Below are 17,999 nucleotides of genomic sequence, written 5' to 3' on the forward strand. Positions count from 1 at the left end.
CTGATAGACGTCTTTTAAATGAGTAGCTGAGCTCAAAATAAAATGCTCAGAGACCAAAAATAAATAGGTAGCTAAAAGAAGACGAGTGAACTATTTATTCGCTGTGGTCACTTTCACATTGGAGTTGCTGATCTCAGTAACCCCATTTCTTAGGAATTAGTGGTAACACAGAAACCGAAGATCCCAAGTAGGTTTACATGAGATAGAGAAATGGAATTGAGACCTACCCCCTTTTTGTAAAGTTAGAACCTCAGAGAACTACACCCTCAGTGAAAGGTGGATGAGAACAGTCTTTGCACCTCAGAACAAGATTGCCTGTTTTTTCTTGAGCTCTGGATGAAAAAATAGTGATCTCCTCTGGGAATTCACAACCATATGCCTATTCTCACCCAGGTTTGGAGATAAACTTTATAATTCTTTGTAATCTAAAATTTCCCAAGCTGGGAACTCAAAACATAAGTAGTACTAAGCTACTGTCAATATCCTGGAATGCCAGACAGAAAGAAAACTAAACAACTACAGAGAAATCTATGTTCAACTAAGCCATAGTATATTCCAGTATATGGAGCCTCTTTGAAGATGAGTTCAGAGTACAAAATAGCAAGACAGGCAGTTCAGTGTGATGAAAGGTCAATGGATATAACAAATAATAGAATTAACCTCCAGGAATTTCAGATAATAGAATTATCAGATAGGGACTAAAAAACATAGATGTTCAAATTGAATTTTAAAAGAAGGAATTAAATATACAATATGGAAATAATTAAAAAGAATCAGGCAGATGTGATAAAGAACCAGTCGAACTTTTAGAAACGAAAATATTGTCTTAAAAATTAAAACTCAGTGAATAGATTAAACAGTGGATAGATACAACTAGAGCAAGAATTAGTGAATTGAAAGCTGAGATTACTGAGACTACAACCTTTAGAAATTAGAGTAAGTATGAAAGAGAAATTAAAAGAAATACAAGCTTAAGTGAAAAGGTTCAATTCATGAGATTAAATTTCTGAAAGAACATTAGGAAAGGGCAATATTCCAAAAAAATTATGGCTGAGAATTTGTGATGAAACACAAATTAGATTCAGTGTATGCTAAGTCTAAGATGTGATTTTACTGTATTTACAAACTTACTAAGTCAGCCTGTTACTGTTCTTTGGTTGCTGACAGAAAACATGAGATTCCTGAGTCAGAGACGTTATTTCTCTGAGTATGGTAAGAGGTGTGAGTATTATATTTGCCTTATTTCCTCTTGCCTTTCCCCAAAACCCACTAGTGTAGTGTAGAGGACTCAGTGGATGCCTGCACATGTAATGGGCTCCTTTTGATAAGAGGAACACTGAGCTTGGAAAACCTGTGCTTTTATAGCAAACAATTAACAGGCTTGTTCTTTGTCCCAGAGGGAAACATTACCTCATTCCTCCAGCTTGCACAAAGCAAATATAATCTTGAGAAATGGTCCAAGAATAGTTAAGATCCTTGGATTCATGGCATACCCAGTTGAGACATGTATAAAAAGTAAGAGACCCATGGAGGAGAAATCAATCTTGCAGGAAGCACACCATATTCTGAGCTAGGTAAATAAGAATAAATCCACAACTGGATATTTGTAGTGAAAAAAAGTTATCCAATTCATGGAAACTACCAGCAAGGAGAACTCTGGACTGAGAGTCTAGTTCTACTTTTGCCACTTGATAGGTAGATGAATGACCTTAGGAAAGTTTTTTACCTTTATGAGTTTAAGTTACTTATGTTAAAATATGATTATAAAAGCACTCTACTTATCTTACAGGGTGATGATAAAAAGTTAAGCATTGAGAACTATAATTTGCTATTTTAAATAACAGAACTTGGTAGTTTTACTAATGACACTGTCATAAAGCAAAAGTTGTTATATTGTGCATCTGAAGTAAAAGCTAAGCCAACTAGTGTATCTCTTTAAAAATATAATCTTTACTCCTTTAAGCTAGCATTTAATTAATATCCTGAAGACTAGGTTAGTATTCCCATGGCAAAACAGATCAAACAAAATCTCCAGCCATTTAGAGTACAAAAATACCACATATGATATTAAGGTTTGCTCCTTATGTAAATCCTATGATAGTAATTGAATTTAATATGGGCAGGTTTTCCTCTGTATATGTTATTTTTACTTTTGCTATTCCATGACTCTGAAGGTTTTAACCTTAGAATGGAATACATTGGGAAAGTATTTTTTTTTTACAAGGAAAACAGTGTGTTTTTAGCATAATGCAAACTGTGACATGCTTCTGACTTAGAAGTGTATTTTACCAAACTAGTTGTTTATTTTCTAATATTTAACTTCTTATATTCTTCTTAACAGTGTGTAATATTGACTGAGATCAAACTTCCATTGCAGAAGAAGATCAATAACTTTTGCCGTTCTCGGTCCCCTCCAATTAAGGTAATAATATTACTTAATAAATGACATGTAGTTAAGCAAAGAAAGAACACCTTCACTGTTAAAATTTATAGCTTTTCAGTAGGTTATGTAAGAAGTTCTTATGTACACGAGGACAATCACAGTAATATTTTTCTCTTTAATTTTGGCATTATTCATTTCCTGTTTTTAAAACCAAGATCTAAATTTGACTTAGAGCAAATTGCCAAAACTGAGGAAGAATAAAGATGGGAATGGTAAGGATGGTAAACATTGAATTCATCATCTAACTTTAAATATGGTGTGATGGTGGTTTTCAAGAAGTTCATTGGTTCTTGCAACAAATATTCATTGAGCATCTTCTCCAAATACAATTCTAGGCACTAGGAATACATTAGTGTATAGGACATACAAATTTTCCTACTCAGGAAAATTACCATCCAGTAAGGAAGATATTTAATTAAAAAGCAAATAAATAACATAGTTTCAAGTCCTATGAAGAAAATAGCTAGGTAAAGAATATAATATCTGCATGATGTTGGGGTGGGGATCAGTGCTGGTTCTCTTAAATTGAAGGTCAGGGAACTCCTCTGAGGAGATAACGTTTGAATAGAACCCTGAATAATGAGAGAGAGTCAGCTATGGAAAGAGCATTCAAAGCATGAAGAACATTGAGTGTAGACTTGAAAGTATAAAAAAATTCGCTTGGTGTGTTTACAAACAGCAAGAAGCAAGCAAGACCAGAATGGAATTTGGGTAAAGAGGAGAGAGTAGTATGAGTAAAAGTTACCAGGGGATTATGTTCAGAGAAGTAATTAGAGGGCCATAACTTACATAACTTTGAGGATAGCTGAGTTTTAATCCCATGGGTTTTGACTTGATTTATATATACAGTGTGTGTTTGTGTGTGTGTGTGTGTGTGTGTGTGTGTGTGTATACATAGGAGAGAGAGAGAGAGAGAACGAGAGAACACACCCAAGCAGGGGAGGAGGCAGAGGGAGAGAATCTTAAGCAGACTCCATGCTCAGTACAGAACCCAATGTGGGGCTTAATCTCAACAGCCATGAGATCATGACCTGAGCTGAAATCAAGAGTTGGATGCTTAACCACCTGAGTCACCCAGGCATCCCTGATCTGATTTATATTTTTAAAAGATCACTCTGGATGTGCTGTAGGGAAAATAGTCTAAAGCAGTAGTTTTCAAAGTATGGTCGAAGGATACTGAATATTCTTGAGATCTTTTCATGGGATCTGCAAAGTCAAACTATTTTCATAATATTACTAAAATGTTATTTGGTTTTTTTACTCTGATTCTCTTATGGGGTACAGCGGAGTTTCCAGAGTCTATCTAGATGATATGCAGTAGATATTACTGCTCTTATAGCTAATGAAATGTATGTGTGTATTCTTAACATTTTAAATGTTTCTCAGTTTTAATTTCTAACACAGCAAATACCAATAGGTATAACCCAGATAAATAGAAGTTCTTTCAGTCCTCAGTAATTTTTAAGAATGTGAAGGAATTGGGGTGCCTGGATGGCTCAGTCAGTTAAGTGTCCAACTCTTGATTTTAGCTCAGGTCATGATCTCACAGTCATGACATTGAACCACATGTCAGGCTCCACGCAGAGTGTGGAGCCTACTTGGGATTCTCTCTTTTCCCTCTCTGTCTGCTCCTCCCCTGCATGTGTGCATGTGTGCACACTTTCTCTCAAAATAAATAAATATTTTAAAAAAAGAAGAAGAACATGAAGGAATCACAGAGCCAAACAGAAAGAAAGCCATTGAATTAATAAGAGAGTAGAGGCAACTAGACCAGTTGGAGGATAATGCAGTAATCCAGGTGTGAGATGCTGGTAATTCAAGAGAGGTAGAAATAGAAATTTTGAGAAGTTAATGAATTTGAGATATCTTCTAAAAAAATGGCTTACAACTTATGAATGGATGAATATGAGTTGTGAGGGAAAGAATGATCAAGAATGACTCCTAGATTTTTTCCAGAGTAACTGAGTCATGGTGACATTGGGAAGACCAGTAATAAGTTTAGATCAGAAAAATCATAAATTATCTTGTGCAGTTACATACATACCATTAACTCTAACTCCTTTGTGGGGTTATTTGTTCCTTTGAAAAAAAGGAAAAAATTACTTGTTCTTTTGAGATAGGCAGTAAGCCAACTATCATACTCTATTAAATAGTTGTGCTATTTTGGATTGTGGTATTTTGGATTGTGGTATTTACATAGCATATTTACACTCTGTACATTTGTGCTATGGTTCGCAATTTAAACAGATGAATAAGACATAGAATAGTAAAGTTAAAATCCCCGGGCATGGAAGTTTTACAAAATAATTACACTAAGTTTTGAACTAAAATCTTTTGTTTATGTGATTGGTATATGTAATCTTATTTGAAAGTTGTTTTGAAGGGAAATTGTCCTCAAATTTGCAGCTTTTAAACTTAAAAAAATTTCTAAATTTCTGCTCATTTTTATATATATCATATATGATTATATGATGATATATATGATTATATATATAATATATTTCATTTATATATTAAAAAATGCTGTCTGTACCTATTTTAATGGTAAAGGCAATACATGATCCAGTAGGAGGTAGCCTTTTATTAGCTCTCTCATTACTTCATGTAATAGGTGGTATAAATTGTTTTAATGGGCTACATTTTTATATCCAAATATGAATAGACTTTAGTTTTTGTTTAAAAAAGTATCACTTTAGGGGCTCCTGGGTGGCTCAGTCAGTTAAGCATCTGACTTCAGCTCAGGTCATGAGCTCGGGGTTTGTGAGCTTGAGCCCCACGGTCAGGCTCTGTACTGATGGCTCGGAGCCTGGAGCCTTCTTCAGATTCTGTCTCCCTCTCTCTCTGCCCCTCCCCCGCTCGCACTCTGTCTCTCTGACTTTCTCAAAAATAAGTAAACATTAAAAAAAATTTTTTTTAAGTATCACTTTACACAGGATCATATGTGTTACAGAATAAGAATTCTTTACTCTTAACTCAAAATGAAATTAGACACAAAAACATTTTCTTCAGAGATTCTTAGAATGGAGCATATGTGTTACAAAAATCACTTTTAATAAAGCATTAATGATTGTGGTTAAGAATATGATTTTTGGGGCACCTGGGTGGCCCAATCAGTTAAGCAGCCAACTTCGGCTTAGGTCATGATTTCAAGATTCTTGAATTTGAGCCCAGAGCTTGCTTGAGATCCTCTGTCTCCCTCTTTCTCTGCCCCTTCCCAACGCTCCCCACACCAATAAATAAATAAACATTAAAAAAAAAAAAAAAGAATCTGAGTTTTACCTTCCTTGCTTTGATGCATACTGTCAGTTCCTCAGCTCTTTTTCTATTTGTTGCCTCCATTTTCAACTTTTAGCTCTGTTCTCTTTTCCATTAACTCTACTACTGGTGAATGGATACTTCTTTTTTCTCAAATGAAAAGTAAAAATTCACTGCTCAAACCATTGAACCAAGATACTGGTTTCTTTCTTTCTTTCTTTCTTTCTTTCTTTCTTTTTTTTTTTTTTTTTTTTTGGCAATATTTGTTTCATTGAAGTGGTGTAGAAATGAACCTGCAATATCTCTCAGGTGTGCCTGCAAAACCTAACTGAAGGTTTTTTATTGTTGTTCAGCCAAAGCTTACCAAAGTTTCTAAGATAGTGGATTTTACAATTCCAAAATTTTTAATACTACTTAGTTTTCATCTGAATATAAATATATATACATATTCACTAAGAGAATTTAGAGAATGTAGAAAAGTATAATGAAAAATTTACCTTTAAGCCCATCACCAGAGGTAACAGCTGTTAACATTGTACTGTATATATCCTGTATAATTCTATAAAGACGTGTGTACCTTTTTTATTTTTTTGCCACATTAGTATTATATTTATGTGCAGTTGTCTATTCTGTTTTTTCAATTAGTAATTTTTAATAAAAACAAACTACAGCATGCAAACCTCAAATACTTACAGGTACAATTTACTTAAATTTTTTTTTTTAATTTAAATCCAAGTTAACATATAGTGTAGTAATGGTTTCAGGAGTAGAATTTAGTGAATTATCACTTATATATAACACCCAGTGCTCCTCCCAAGAAGTGCCCTCCTTATTGCCAGTCACCCATTTAGCAACCCTTAGTTCTGTATATTTAAGAATCTGTTATGGTTTGCCTCCCTCCCTGTTTTTATTTTTCCTTCCCTTCTGCTATGTTCATCTGTTTTGTTTCTTAAATTCCACATGAGCGAAATCATATATTTGTCTTTCTCTGACTTATTTCACTTAGCATAGTACTTGCTAGTTCCATCCACATTGTTGCAAATGGCAATATTTTATTCTTTTTGATCACTGAGTAATATTCCATTGTGTATATATCCTACATCTTTTTTATCCATTCATCAATTAATGAACATTTGGGCTTTTTTCATAATTTAGCTATTATCAAAAGATACCAGTTTCTTATGTACTTTGTTGGATTTTAGGGCAAGGAAAGAATTTCTGTTATTTAAAAATCATAGAATGTACAATGATGACGTGCTGCATTTTTTAATTATATAGCACTAGATAACCAGTCTCAAATACCAATATCCTTGATTCTCGAACCACTTCACAGACAAATAATGTATTCTGTTTGTGATTTACTTTATATCCCAAAGGATAATCTTAATTATAAATAAAGTCATGAAGAGGCTTAAAATACTTGAGGTGGGTTTTTTTCTTTATATAAATAGATAAGCTTGAACTTCTTTTCATCATTTCACAGTTTATCAGTGCAGATGTGCATGGAATTTGGTCACGGTTGTTTTGTGATTTTGGTGATGAATTTGAAGTTTCAGATGCAACAGGAGAAGAGCCAAAAGAAATTTTCATTTCAAATATAACGCAAGTATGATTATATATATATATATTATTGTATATGTATATGAATGTTTTTTTTAAGGTTGATGTGAATACATTTTTTTTTTAGTTTGTTTTTTAAAAATTTTTTTTAATGTTTATTATTTTTGAGAGTGGGAGAGACAGAGAGTTGAGTGGGGTAGGGGCAGAGGGAGGGAGACACAGAATCTGAAACAAGCTCCAGGCTCTGAGCTGTCAGCACAGAGCCCGACTCAGGGCTCTAACTTACAAATCGTGAGATCATGACCTGAGCCGAATTTGGATGCTTAACTGACTGAGCCACACAGGCACCCCGATGTGAATACATTTTTTAAAGGTGACAATAGCAAAATACTGTAATATGCAATATTTTTCATTTGTTTTATATTTTAAGGTAATTCATGAGGGAATGTTTTGTTAATTTCTTGATCATATTATATTAAAACTAAATTTAAGTTAGAATATGAGTGTCTGAATTCCTTCTAACATTAATAATCAATAGATCAACATTTGCTTGTGATAAATTTTAATTTTGTTCTGTGTCGTGTTCCTATTGGGCATGAAGTGTGATTCAGTGTTTACTAAACTGTGTGTATTGTGTCAGATTGTAGATGTAGTAAGTATGTCTTAAGTCACCTGGCCCAACACAAGACTGTGGGGAGGATACACAGTTAGGTCACTGTGGACAAAAGCTTTTCTAAAATTTTTTATATTTCTAAAACATTTGGAGAAGGAAAAAAAGTATTAGAATTAATTACCCTTAGATCAAAAAGTCTGAACTTTCACGTTCTCTTCAGGTAAGCTTAAGTTTTTTATTCCCTAAAAGAATTGGAGATATCATTGTGATCCAGTTTTCCTAGTTTTTTTTTTTTTTAATTTTTTTTTTTCAACGTTTTTTATTTATTTTCTTGGGACAGAGAGAGACAGAGCATGAACGGGGGAGGGGCAGAGAGAGAGGGAGACACAGAATCGGAAACAGGCTCCAGGCTCTGAGCCATCAGCCCAGAACCTGACGCGGGGCTTGAACTCACGGACCACGAGATCGTGACCTGGCTGAAGTCGGACGCTTAACCGACTGTGCCACCCAGGCGCCCCTCCTAGTTTTTTAAGTCTGAATCATTACTTGCATTCTTTCTAATCAGTTTACATTAAAGAACAAAGAAACCAAATGTAAGGGAATGATAATTGTATTTGTGTTTCTATATTTATGCTTGATTTTTAAGCCCAGTGTAATGTTGCCTTTTCACCCCTTTTTAAGAGAAATGCATTAAAAAAATCATTCTGTGTCTCTGTGCTTACAGAATGATTTATTATTCAACCTTTAATCTTTGTGCTTGTTTTTAGTTTGTCCCTGTGAACATCATACAGTTAGAATAGAATAGGCTCCAGGAAATAGTTGGAATCTTGTATTGCATTGGTATTTTCTTTTCTTAAATAGTGTAGGCAGTATGAAGGTTATCCACAAAGAATTACAAAGTACCATAAATGTTCCCATTTAACTTATATGCAAAAGTATTTCTCTTTTTTAATAAAGTCCTTATGAATTTTATTCTTCTTGAGATATTAGTAAACCCCCATTATGTTAATTTTATATACATGTTTGTGATCATAATCTTAATTCTTACCCAGATCATTAACCCACAGGACAATTTTCAGAATCTTCACAGTTAAGAAAGAAAGGATGATAATTCTCTAGGTTTTATGTAGATTAAATTATTACCACCTTACTCAACCAGTGTGTTGGATTATATGTATTAATAAGCAAATTTCTGGGCCTTGGACCTATCTCATCCATCCTCTTTGGTGAGATAGGTCAGTTTCTTCCTATTTTTGTCCTGGTAAGCTGAGCTACACAATATTTTTTTATCCTTTAACATGTTGGGCAGCAAATTTTAAATTACCAGTTTTCTGGCTTTAAATCTCCATCCTTCTTGGGACACCTGGATGGCTAAGTCAGTTGAGCGTACAACCCTTGATTTTGGCTCAAGTCATGATCTCACAGTCGTGGGATTGTGAGCCCTGTGTCAGGCCCCTCACTGAATGTGGAGACTTCTTGAGATTCTATCTCTCCCTCTGCCCCCTCAGCCACTTGAGCACTAACTTTCTCGCTCTCTGTCTCTCTAAAAATAAAATTTAAAAAAAAATTTAAATCTCTGTCCTTTCTTGCATTTCTTTCATCTTCAAAGTTAGACTTGTCTTTTATGCACAGATTTTTTTATAACATGACTTTAAAACTTATATTTGATAACTTTGAATACTTTTTATAAGTCCAAAGAATCTGTATCTATAAAATATTTGAACTTCCATGTAGAATCTCCTTCTCCCCCAAACACAGAAATTATATTTTAAATATTCATAATAAAATAGTAAATTGATCATTATTTTGCAATAATTCTTAAAAGGCTTGCTTTTACTAAGGAAGAAAAGGAATGACTTGGCATTTTGATTGTTTTGAGAATTTTATGATAACCTGGTCCATTTTGTGTGAGATTTGAAATTTGTGCAAAAAAGGAATACATGAACTTGTTTTTTTAGTAGAATTCTCTTATTTAGGCTAATCCTGGTATTGTCACCTGCCTTGAAAATCATCCTCACAAACTTGAGACAGGACAGTTTTTAATGTTTCGAGAAATTAATGGAATGACAGGGTTAAATGGATCAACACAACAAATAACTGGTAAGTTCCTATGTTTTATTAATTCATTTTTACTTATTCATTATTCAACACATTAATAGTTCAGACAGTATATTCAGTGTTGAGAACACTTCATCAGCTTAGACAAACATGATCTAATTCTTGGCCTCAAAACATTCAATCCAAGTGAGGACGTGTTAACATTAAGCAGTGATGTAAAGAGAGTGTAAAGACAGTACAGGCATTTCTGGGAACTCTAAACATGGCAAGGAAGTCTACCCGGTTTGGGTACAGCAGCAGTGGGGACAAGTATCTTGATTAAAATTTGAAGATTGCTTTGGCTTAGGAAAATGATGAAAAGAATATTCTATGCAGAGACCAACAGTAAGAGGCAGTTTGTTCAAGAAACTAAAAGATACAATATGGCAGGGCTGGCAGTGGGAGTTGATATGGCAAAAGTCTTAAGACATTTAAGAGGAAATTTGATAATTTCATATTGTAGGTAAGCAAAGAATCCAACATGGGCAACTTACTCACTTAAGGAGTGCAGGTTTTGGAGAGAAGATGATGAGTACAGTTTAGGTTCGTTGAGTAAGGTGGCAATGAAGTATTCAGGTAGAGACATGTTTTTGTTAGTGGCTTGTATGAAAGGAATGAGTGGATGTTATTGTAGGCAAGTTTGTGGGTTTGTTGGCAAAAAGTTGAAGGAATTTGATTTTTATTTATTTATTTTTTTTGTAGACTAAGATGAGATCGTTGCCCAAAGGAGGGCAAAAGTGCCAAAGTCATAGATTTAAGGAGAGTTAAACATTTTAAAAAATAGATTGTCAGGTTTAATTTAGTGCCCATTTGAAGTTGAAGATAGTGAATTTGTAGCAGTGTTAGTCTGCATAATTTGTGATTTTTCTCCAGCCATGTTTAAAAGAGTCAAAGACAGTGCTAGACATCCTATAACTCAAAGATGGCATATTTACACTTGTTAGCCAAGAAGATTCAGGTTTATCTTTAGGACATTTGAAAGTCTAATTATGTGATGAGCGTGTAGACTAGCGAATGGATTACTTTTTTTTTTTTCTTGTAATGACTATAAAATGGATCCTTAGGAGAGACAAAAATCAGTCCCTATTATGAATTCTTCATAATAACTTTGGATCTATAGTTGGTTAAGCATCTTTGATTACAAAATTACTGGATTTTGTTTCCCAGACTATATCCAGATATGTAAAATACAGGTTACATCATTAATATTAAAGAATTTGTATCTGTTTTTGTAAAAATTAACTAATCCTTTAGGATTATCATTTGTTGTTATTGTATTTGTTATCATTTCTTATTTGTTAAATCACTAGGATTTATCATTCGTTATCTATGCAATGGGGGATTGTGATAGTTCGGAATCTTGAGGCTACAAAGTGTTCCATTTGTCTGCCTGTTCATTAACAAGTACCACATTATATTTAGTATTAATTGCATGTAATTAGTATCAACATATTATTAATGCCTTATAAAATATTCTAATATCTAGTAATAAGCATCTCATTATGATTATCCCCCTCTGAGTTTTCTTGGTAATTTTTAAGTCCTTAAGTTCACACTGGAAAAATAATCTATCTAGTTTTCCACACTTCCTCCCACCTCCAAAAAAATTTATAGTGGGATCTTCTAATTTTATAAATTAGGGAAAATTACCATCTTTATCATGATAAATCTTCAAGTTTATATAATACTTATATCAGCATGTAATGGTTTTCTTATTTTTCTTTTAGTGGTATCACCATTTTCTTTTAGCATTGGTGATACTACAGAACTGGATCCTTATTTACATGGAGGCATAGCTGTCCAAGTTAAGACTCCTAAAACATTTTGCTTTGTAAGTATGTTTTTGTTTTTGGGTTTTTTTTTGCTTAAAATATATTTCTTTGCGGAAGAATGGCAGGAGAGAAAAAAGTAATAATACTCAGTTAACCAAACAGTTAATTTAAGGGCTGAACAGATTTTGATTTTTAATTTGTACCCACTTTGAGGGAAGTGGGATCAATTTAAGGAAATAAACTAATAACAACAAAAAAATTATAACTAGAATACCAGTGCATATAAGTATATAAGTTGTTTACCTCAGAGGATCTATACTTTTGTGAATCATCAAAGAGTTGATCATACTTCTTACTCCCTAAGTAAGATAAAAGATGAAGCTAATATATATTTGAAAGATTTAACAAGCACTGAAACAGTATATGTTTTGTTTTATTAGTCAATTATTCCACTTTAAGTGGAATTAAGTGGAATTAAAAATTAAGTCTAGCAAGAAGACAATGGGGAATGGTAGCTCTTTTATATTTCTATTAAATCAAATTAGCCCAACCTTATTTATTTCAGACCTTGGGAGAGATGCATTGCTTTTAGTGCTCTATATTTTTTGTCAAGTAATCACTTGCTTGAAGTAATAGTTTTTGTTTCTGAAGTAATAGTTTTTGTTTCTATTAAGGAACCATTGGAGAGGCAGATAAAACATCCAAAGTGCCTTATTGTGGATTTTGGCAAACCTGAGGTAAATGAACACTTTGTAGGTTTGAGAGAGGCAGCAGAGAGGGCATGGGAATTGGTACCTTTCTGTCAGGTTTTTTTAATAAAGGTTGTATTCATATATCTAGAGTTGACTCCCAAGAATTAAAAACAGGGATTTATATCATGGAAAAATTTTAAGAATAGAAAAACATTTTACTTTTATAATATGTTAGCTTTGATAATTGAAAAACTATTTCAATAATTTGTACAAAATGATCTTACTAAAAGATTTTCTGAACCATATAGAGTTTTATATGATACATGTTTCTTCCTAAAAAACCTTGGAAGCATTTATTCTTTTGTTTTAAATCACTGAATATAATTTTGTAGCAGTGAATGCATTTGTGATAAGGAAAGAATAGTATTAACAGTTTCCAAATTTATAACTTGATGAAGAAGGATTAGGTGATTTTGATCTTATACAAATGTCTTGTTGGTGTTGTTTAGTTGATATTGCTCTGACTTTCATAGGAATAACCTACTAAAAACTGGTTATATCACCGGAGATTGAAACTTGGATCTGTTGCTTAAATTTAGCTTTATGGCCTTGAAGTCAAGTTGTTTAACTTATCTAAGGCTTAGCTTCCTCATGTGTTAAATACAGATAATAATAGTATTAATCTAATTAATTTATTATAAGAATTAAATAATTTTTAAAGTATTAGCACAGTGCCTGTCATATATTATGAACTCAATAACTGTTGAACAATTTTTAATGTTCCAAATAGGCACCTTTACAGATTCACACAGCTATGCTTGCCTTGGACCAGTTCCAGGAGAGCTATAGTCGCAAGCCAAATATTGGGTAATGTTCTTCATTTGAAATAACTTTTTTTCCTTATTATATAAAAGCAGTATTTGGGAAATTATAATTTAAAACATTTAAATGTTTTAGTTTAGAAACTAAAGTTTAGTAACTAAAGCCCTTCATAGTTGCAACACTACTAGATACACTGAACTCTATAAACATTTATTATGACCTGGTCTTTTTTCTGGTGGGAGTGGAGAGATCAATTCCTAAAAATGGAATTATGCTCAGTAAGAATTTTTCCATTTTGAAATCTTCAAAAGCTACTTTTTAAACTTTTTAAAATAAAAAATCTGAGAATTATTGAATTATGAATCCACTATGTAACTTTTTACTTTCTGGTCTATTAAGTCAGAAGTACTGTTGCAAAAGGTATTTGCCTTGTCTATTTAAAACCATTATCCTATTTATATACTATCCTTAGGTAAACGTGATTTTTAATTAATGTATTTATGAGTCCATTACCTTCAAGTCAGGGAAGCACTTCATGCTACCTGCTGGCAAAATTCCACTTTTTTTCTTACAGATTTCTTAAATTTTAGTTTTGAATATGACTTACTGTTTATGACAATTAAGAATATTGAAAGTGGGGTGCTTCATTTGAATCCTAGGTGCCAGCAAGATTCAGAAGAGCTCTTGAAACTAGCAACGTCTATAAGTGAAACCCTAGAAGAGAAGGTGAGTATTCAAAGTTAGGACCATCAAAAAAGGTGTAACATGATAAACATTCTATATATTAATATTCTCTTACCTTTCAGATCCCAGCTTTGCTGCTTATTGACTCTGTGACAGTAGGCAAGTTACTTAAATTTGTTCTGCTTTAGTTTATAAATCTATAAAACAGGGTTATCCTGTCTCTGAGTGTTACTGTGAACATTAAATGATTTAATTTTGTGAAGCGCTTAGAATCTGAGTATATGGCATATAGTAATTACTATTTTCTGCTCCTGCTATGTTTTTAGTATTAGTATTATCTCTTCTGATTTACTTTGTTAACCCACTGAAACTCACTGTATAGCTGTAAGTTTTCCTATAAATCATCTTTTTCCATTATATATTCATATCTCTTAATTGCATTTTGCATATCATGTTTGGACATATCACCTAGAAAACGATTTTTTCATGTCATGGTGCCAGTTCCTGCTGGCCGGTAGTTTCATTTTAGCAGATAACAACGTTAGCAGTGTTTGTGCACTTAGTTGAAAATTTTATAGTTTTTGTTATGGTATAAAAATGAGGGGGAAGTGTAAAGTCTTAACATTAGTGGTTAAGAATAATATGATCTCATATTTTATGTGATTAAAACAAAGGAAATAACAAATGAACTGAAAATAGTGAGTCATTAACCACAAGTTAAAGACCTTTTATGTATGTGTATTTAGTGGTTACAGAAAAGTGTGAAAAGCTAGAAATAGATTGATGAAGTCTGTGATTACAAGGAATGATATGATTAGGGATTTATCAGATTTATTGAGATAAAACTTAGATATAGAAAATTTCACCCTTTTTAGATGTACAGTTATACAAAAATTTGTAGACAATTGAGCTGTGCACCATTAAAGTGTATAGTCATATATCTACCACGATAATCAAGATATAAAACATTTCCGTAAGGCCAGAAAATTTCCTCATGCCTCTTTATAATCATCTCCCTCTCCCCCAGCCAAACCATGGCAACCAGAATATTTTTGCCTTTTTTTTAGAATGTCATGTAAATGAAATCATGCAATATGTGGCCTTTTGAGTCTGGATTTTTTTTACTAATTATAATGAATTTGAGTTTAATCCATGTTGCATGTTCATTCCTATTTATTGGTTGAGTAAGTAGCCCATTGTATAAGTGTAGCACAGTTTGTTTTTCCCTGTACCAGCTGGACATTTGGGTTTCCAATGTGGGCAATTATGAATAAAGCCCCTACAAACATATGCATACAGATTTTGGTGTGGACATATGTTTTTATTTTTCTTGGGTAAACACCTAGTGGTGTATTACAGAGACAAATGATAGATACAGGTTTAGTTTTATAACAGACTGCCAAATTGTTTTGCAGAGTGGCTATACCATTTTGCATTTCCACCAGAAATGTATGAGATTTTGAATTGCTCTGTATTCTCTCTATAATGGTGTATTATCTATTTCTTTGATTTTAGCCATTTTAAAGTGTGTGCATTGATGTCTTGTTTTGGTTTTAATTTCCATTTCATTGATCATTATGAATTTGGTATTTTTTCATTTGCTTATTTGCCACTCATATCTCTTCTTTAATAAACTGTCCTTTTAAATCTTTGTTTTTTAGTTAGGTAGGTTTTCTCATTGATTGAGTTCTTTATATATTCTGGATATCAATCCTTCATAGGATACATGTTTTGCAAATATTCTCTTCTAGTCCGTGGCTCATCTTTTCATTTTATTACAGTGTCTTTAAGGAGCAGAAGCTTTTAATTTTGATAAACTTCAGTGTATCATTTTTTTGGTATGTGTTTTATACCTTCTTTTAAATCTAAGGTCACAGCTTCTGTCCTGTATTTTCTTCCAGAATTTTTATAGTTTTGTGACTTCATTTTTGTATGCCATGCAAAGTATACAAGTGTAGGTCAAGTGTACACAACTGTACATTTTTAATTCATTGGACACAGTTTTATACTTTTGTGAGTTCATTTGTTCATACTTTGCCATGTATAGATCAAGATTAATTTTTTGGTATGTACAATATCCAGTAATTCTAGCCCATTTATTGAAAAGATAATTCTTTCCTTATTCTATATTCTGGGTATTCTTTGTCAATAACTTATTGACCACATATGTGTAGGGCTGTTTCTGAACTCAATGTTTTATCTTCCATTGGTTGTTTCTGTCTTCCATTGTTTTTTGCTAATATCATCCTATCTCGATTATTGTAGCTCTGTGGTAACTCTTGAAATCAAGTGTGGTCTCTAGTATATTTCTCCAAAGGAGCTCAGAATTACATTTTTTTCTGAGTTCTTACATGTTTTAAATATTTTTGGTAGCCTCCATACTTGAAAGGCAACTTGGCTGAATATAACATTCTAGGCCTTACTTTCTTTAGTGGTATCTTACTGTTGAGAAATAATGATGCCACCTTAATTTTTTACTCTTACAAGTAAGTCTGGCCTTTTTGCCTTGTAGTTTTGTATGTTTTTTTCACCTGTAAAGTGTATAATTTTAACTGATTGTATCTCAGAGTTGATCATTCAGTCCATTTTTCCCATATTATGAGCCCATTTTAATACATAGATTCAGATTTTCTTTTATTTTTTTCCTTTTGCGGGGAGAGGATTGGTGGTGGAATGGATTCCTTTAGTATTTAGTTGAATTTCTGATTGGAGGTGAGGTTTTTTTGTTTGTTTTCCCACATCTCTCAAGTGTTCTTTAAGGATATAATTCATTCAATCAGATTTCCACTGCCTTATAATTTGTTTGGAGGAGAAATTTTCATTGGCTGAAATGTTTTGATTCCAATTTTCTGTTTACTTCTTACGTTACTTTTGTATAGTAAACTGTTTTTTGTCTATTTTGGGGGCAGGATAAGAGTTTTGGGTGCTTTTTTCAGATTTGTACTTCTAAAACTCCTTGTTCCCTTAGGATACTAGAAAGGGGTTTCTTTAATGGTTGGGTTTGTTTGTTTTTGGTGGTTAGGTATTGGTGTCTTGTAGATCTCTTTGATTTCTGCCAAATCATTAATTTCCTCTCTTCTTAATTTAGTCTTCTGCGTCAAAGAATGTCGCCCTTTTTCTATTTACATCATTGCCTCCCACTGAAGTTCTTTCGCCATAGGCAGTGCTGAGATCTGCCAGATTACATACGTGTTCAGTACTTTTTGCACTTAGTGCTAGGGCTTCTGTTTTCTCAGGATGATTTTGACTGTGGTTTGTCACTGTTCTCTTTTCATTCTCTTTTCTGTGGTTACACACTTCCTGCTCTCTGTGAAGGCTTATAGCATTGTGACGTCCAGAAGTAGTTTTGTTGGAGTTTGGTACTTATTTTTCTATTTACAGGTAATTTGAAGTTTATAATACTCTGTTTTCTAGTGATCCTGAAACCCTGCCACTGGTTTATTTCTCTTCTTTTGGATATGTATCTGTTTTTAGAGATTGTTTAGGCAAATTTGGATTTGAGCTATTTATCCTAGGGCAACCAAAAATTCCCCAGATTTGAGTGGTTCTTTTTTTTTTTTAAATATTTATCTTAAAAATTCTTTACTTAATTTGACAATGCAAAAAATGTTCACTATGTTCATAGATTTTAACTGTTGTAAACTTGGTTTCCATAGGCTTCTGGATGTTATAATACAAGCAAATATCTGGAAACATGTTGAAAATATTTTAACGTAAATAAATGCTAGAAACTGTGTACCTTTGTCATATTTCATATCTATATTATTTTCTTCAGTTAACTTCAGTCCAGTGAATGACATTTTCCATTTTAAATTCCTATTTCATAGTGAACTTAACATTTCCAAATTTGAACTCACAAACGTATTTCCCCTTCTTTTTCCAATAACTCCTCATATTTTCTAGTCTGTATCAAAATTTGTCAGAGTATCTTTGTTCAAAATTTGGAGCTACTCCCACTCATTCGGCCATCTTTGGGTTTTCTCCTCTATATCTGTTTAATCATTGTGGCTGTAAAGAAGTTTTTGGAAATATTTCTAATCTTTATGTCTGCCTTCATTGTA

The 17,999-nt window shown here is 32.9% G+C and overlaps 1 protein-coding gene across 2 annotated transcripts in view; it reads left to right on the forward strand.

Annotated features, from left to right (window-relative positions):
- Nucleotides 1-17,999, forward strand: part of UBA6 (ubiquitin like modifier activating enzyme 6) — a 90,337-nt gene that overhangs the window by 37,834 nt on the left and 34,504 nt on the right. For both annotated transcript variants that reach the window (XM_045473874.1, XM_045473875.1), the window contains 7 exons: nucleotides 2,342-2,422; nucleotides 7,182-7,304; nucleotides 9,848-9,971; nucleotides 11,696-11,799; nucleotides 12,415-12,477; nucleotides 13,223-13,299; nucleotides 13,914-13,980. In XM_045473874.1, the coding sequence (XP_045329830.1) occupies nucleotides 2,342-2,422; nucleotides 7,182-7,304; nucleotides 9,848-9,971; nucleotides 11,696-11,799; nucleotides 12,415-12,477; nucleotides 13,223-13,299; nucleotides 13,914-13,980 (639 nt within the window). The remainder of the gene's footprint in view (nucleotides 1-2,341; nucleotides 2,423-7,181; nucleotides 7,305-9,847; nucleotides 9,972-11,695; nucleotides 11,800-12,414; nucleotides 12,478-13,222; nucleotides 13,300-13,913; nucleotides 13,981-17,999) is intronic.

Source organism: Leopardus geoffroyi, chromosome B1 (genome assembly GCF_018350155.1).
Source record: "Leopardus geoffroyi isolate Oge1 chromosome B1, O.geoffroyi_Oge1_pat1.0, whole genome shotgun sequence".
NCBI classification, from domain to species: domain Eukaryota; kingdom Metazoa; phylum Chordata; class Mammalia; order Carnivora; family Felidae; genus Leopardus; species Leopardus geoffroyi.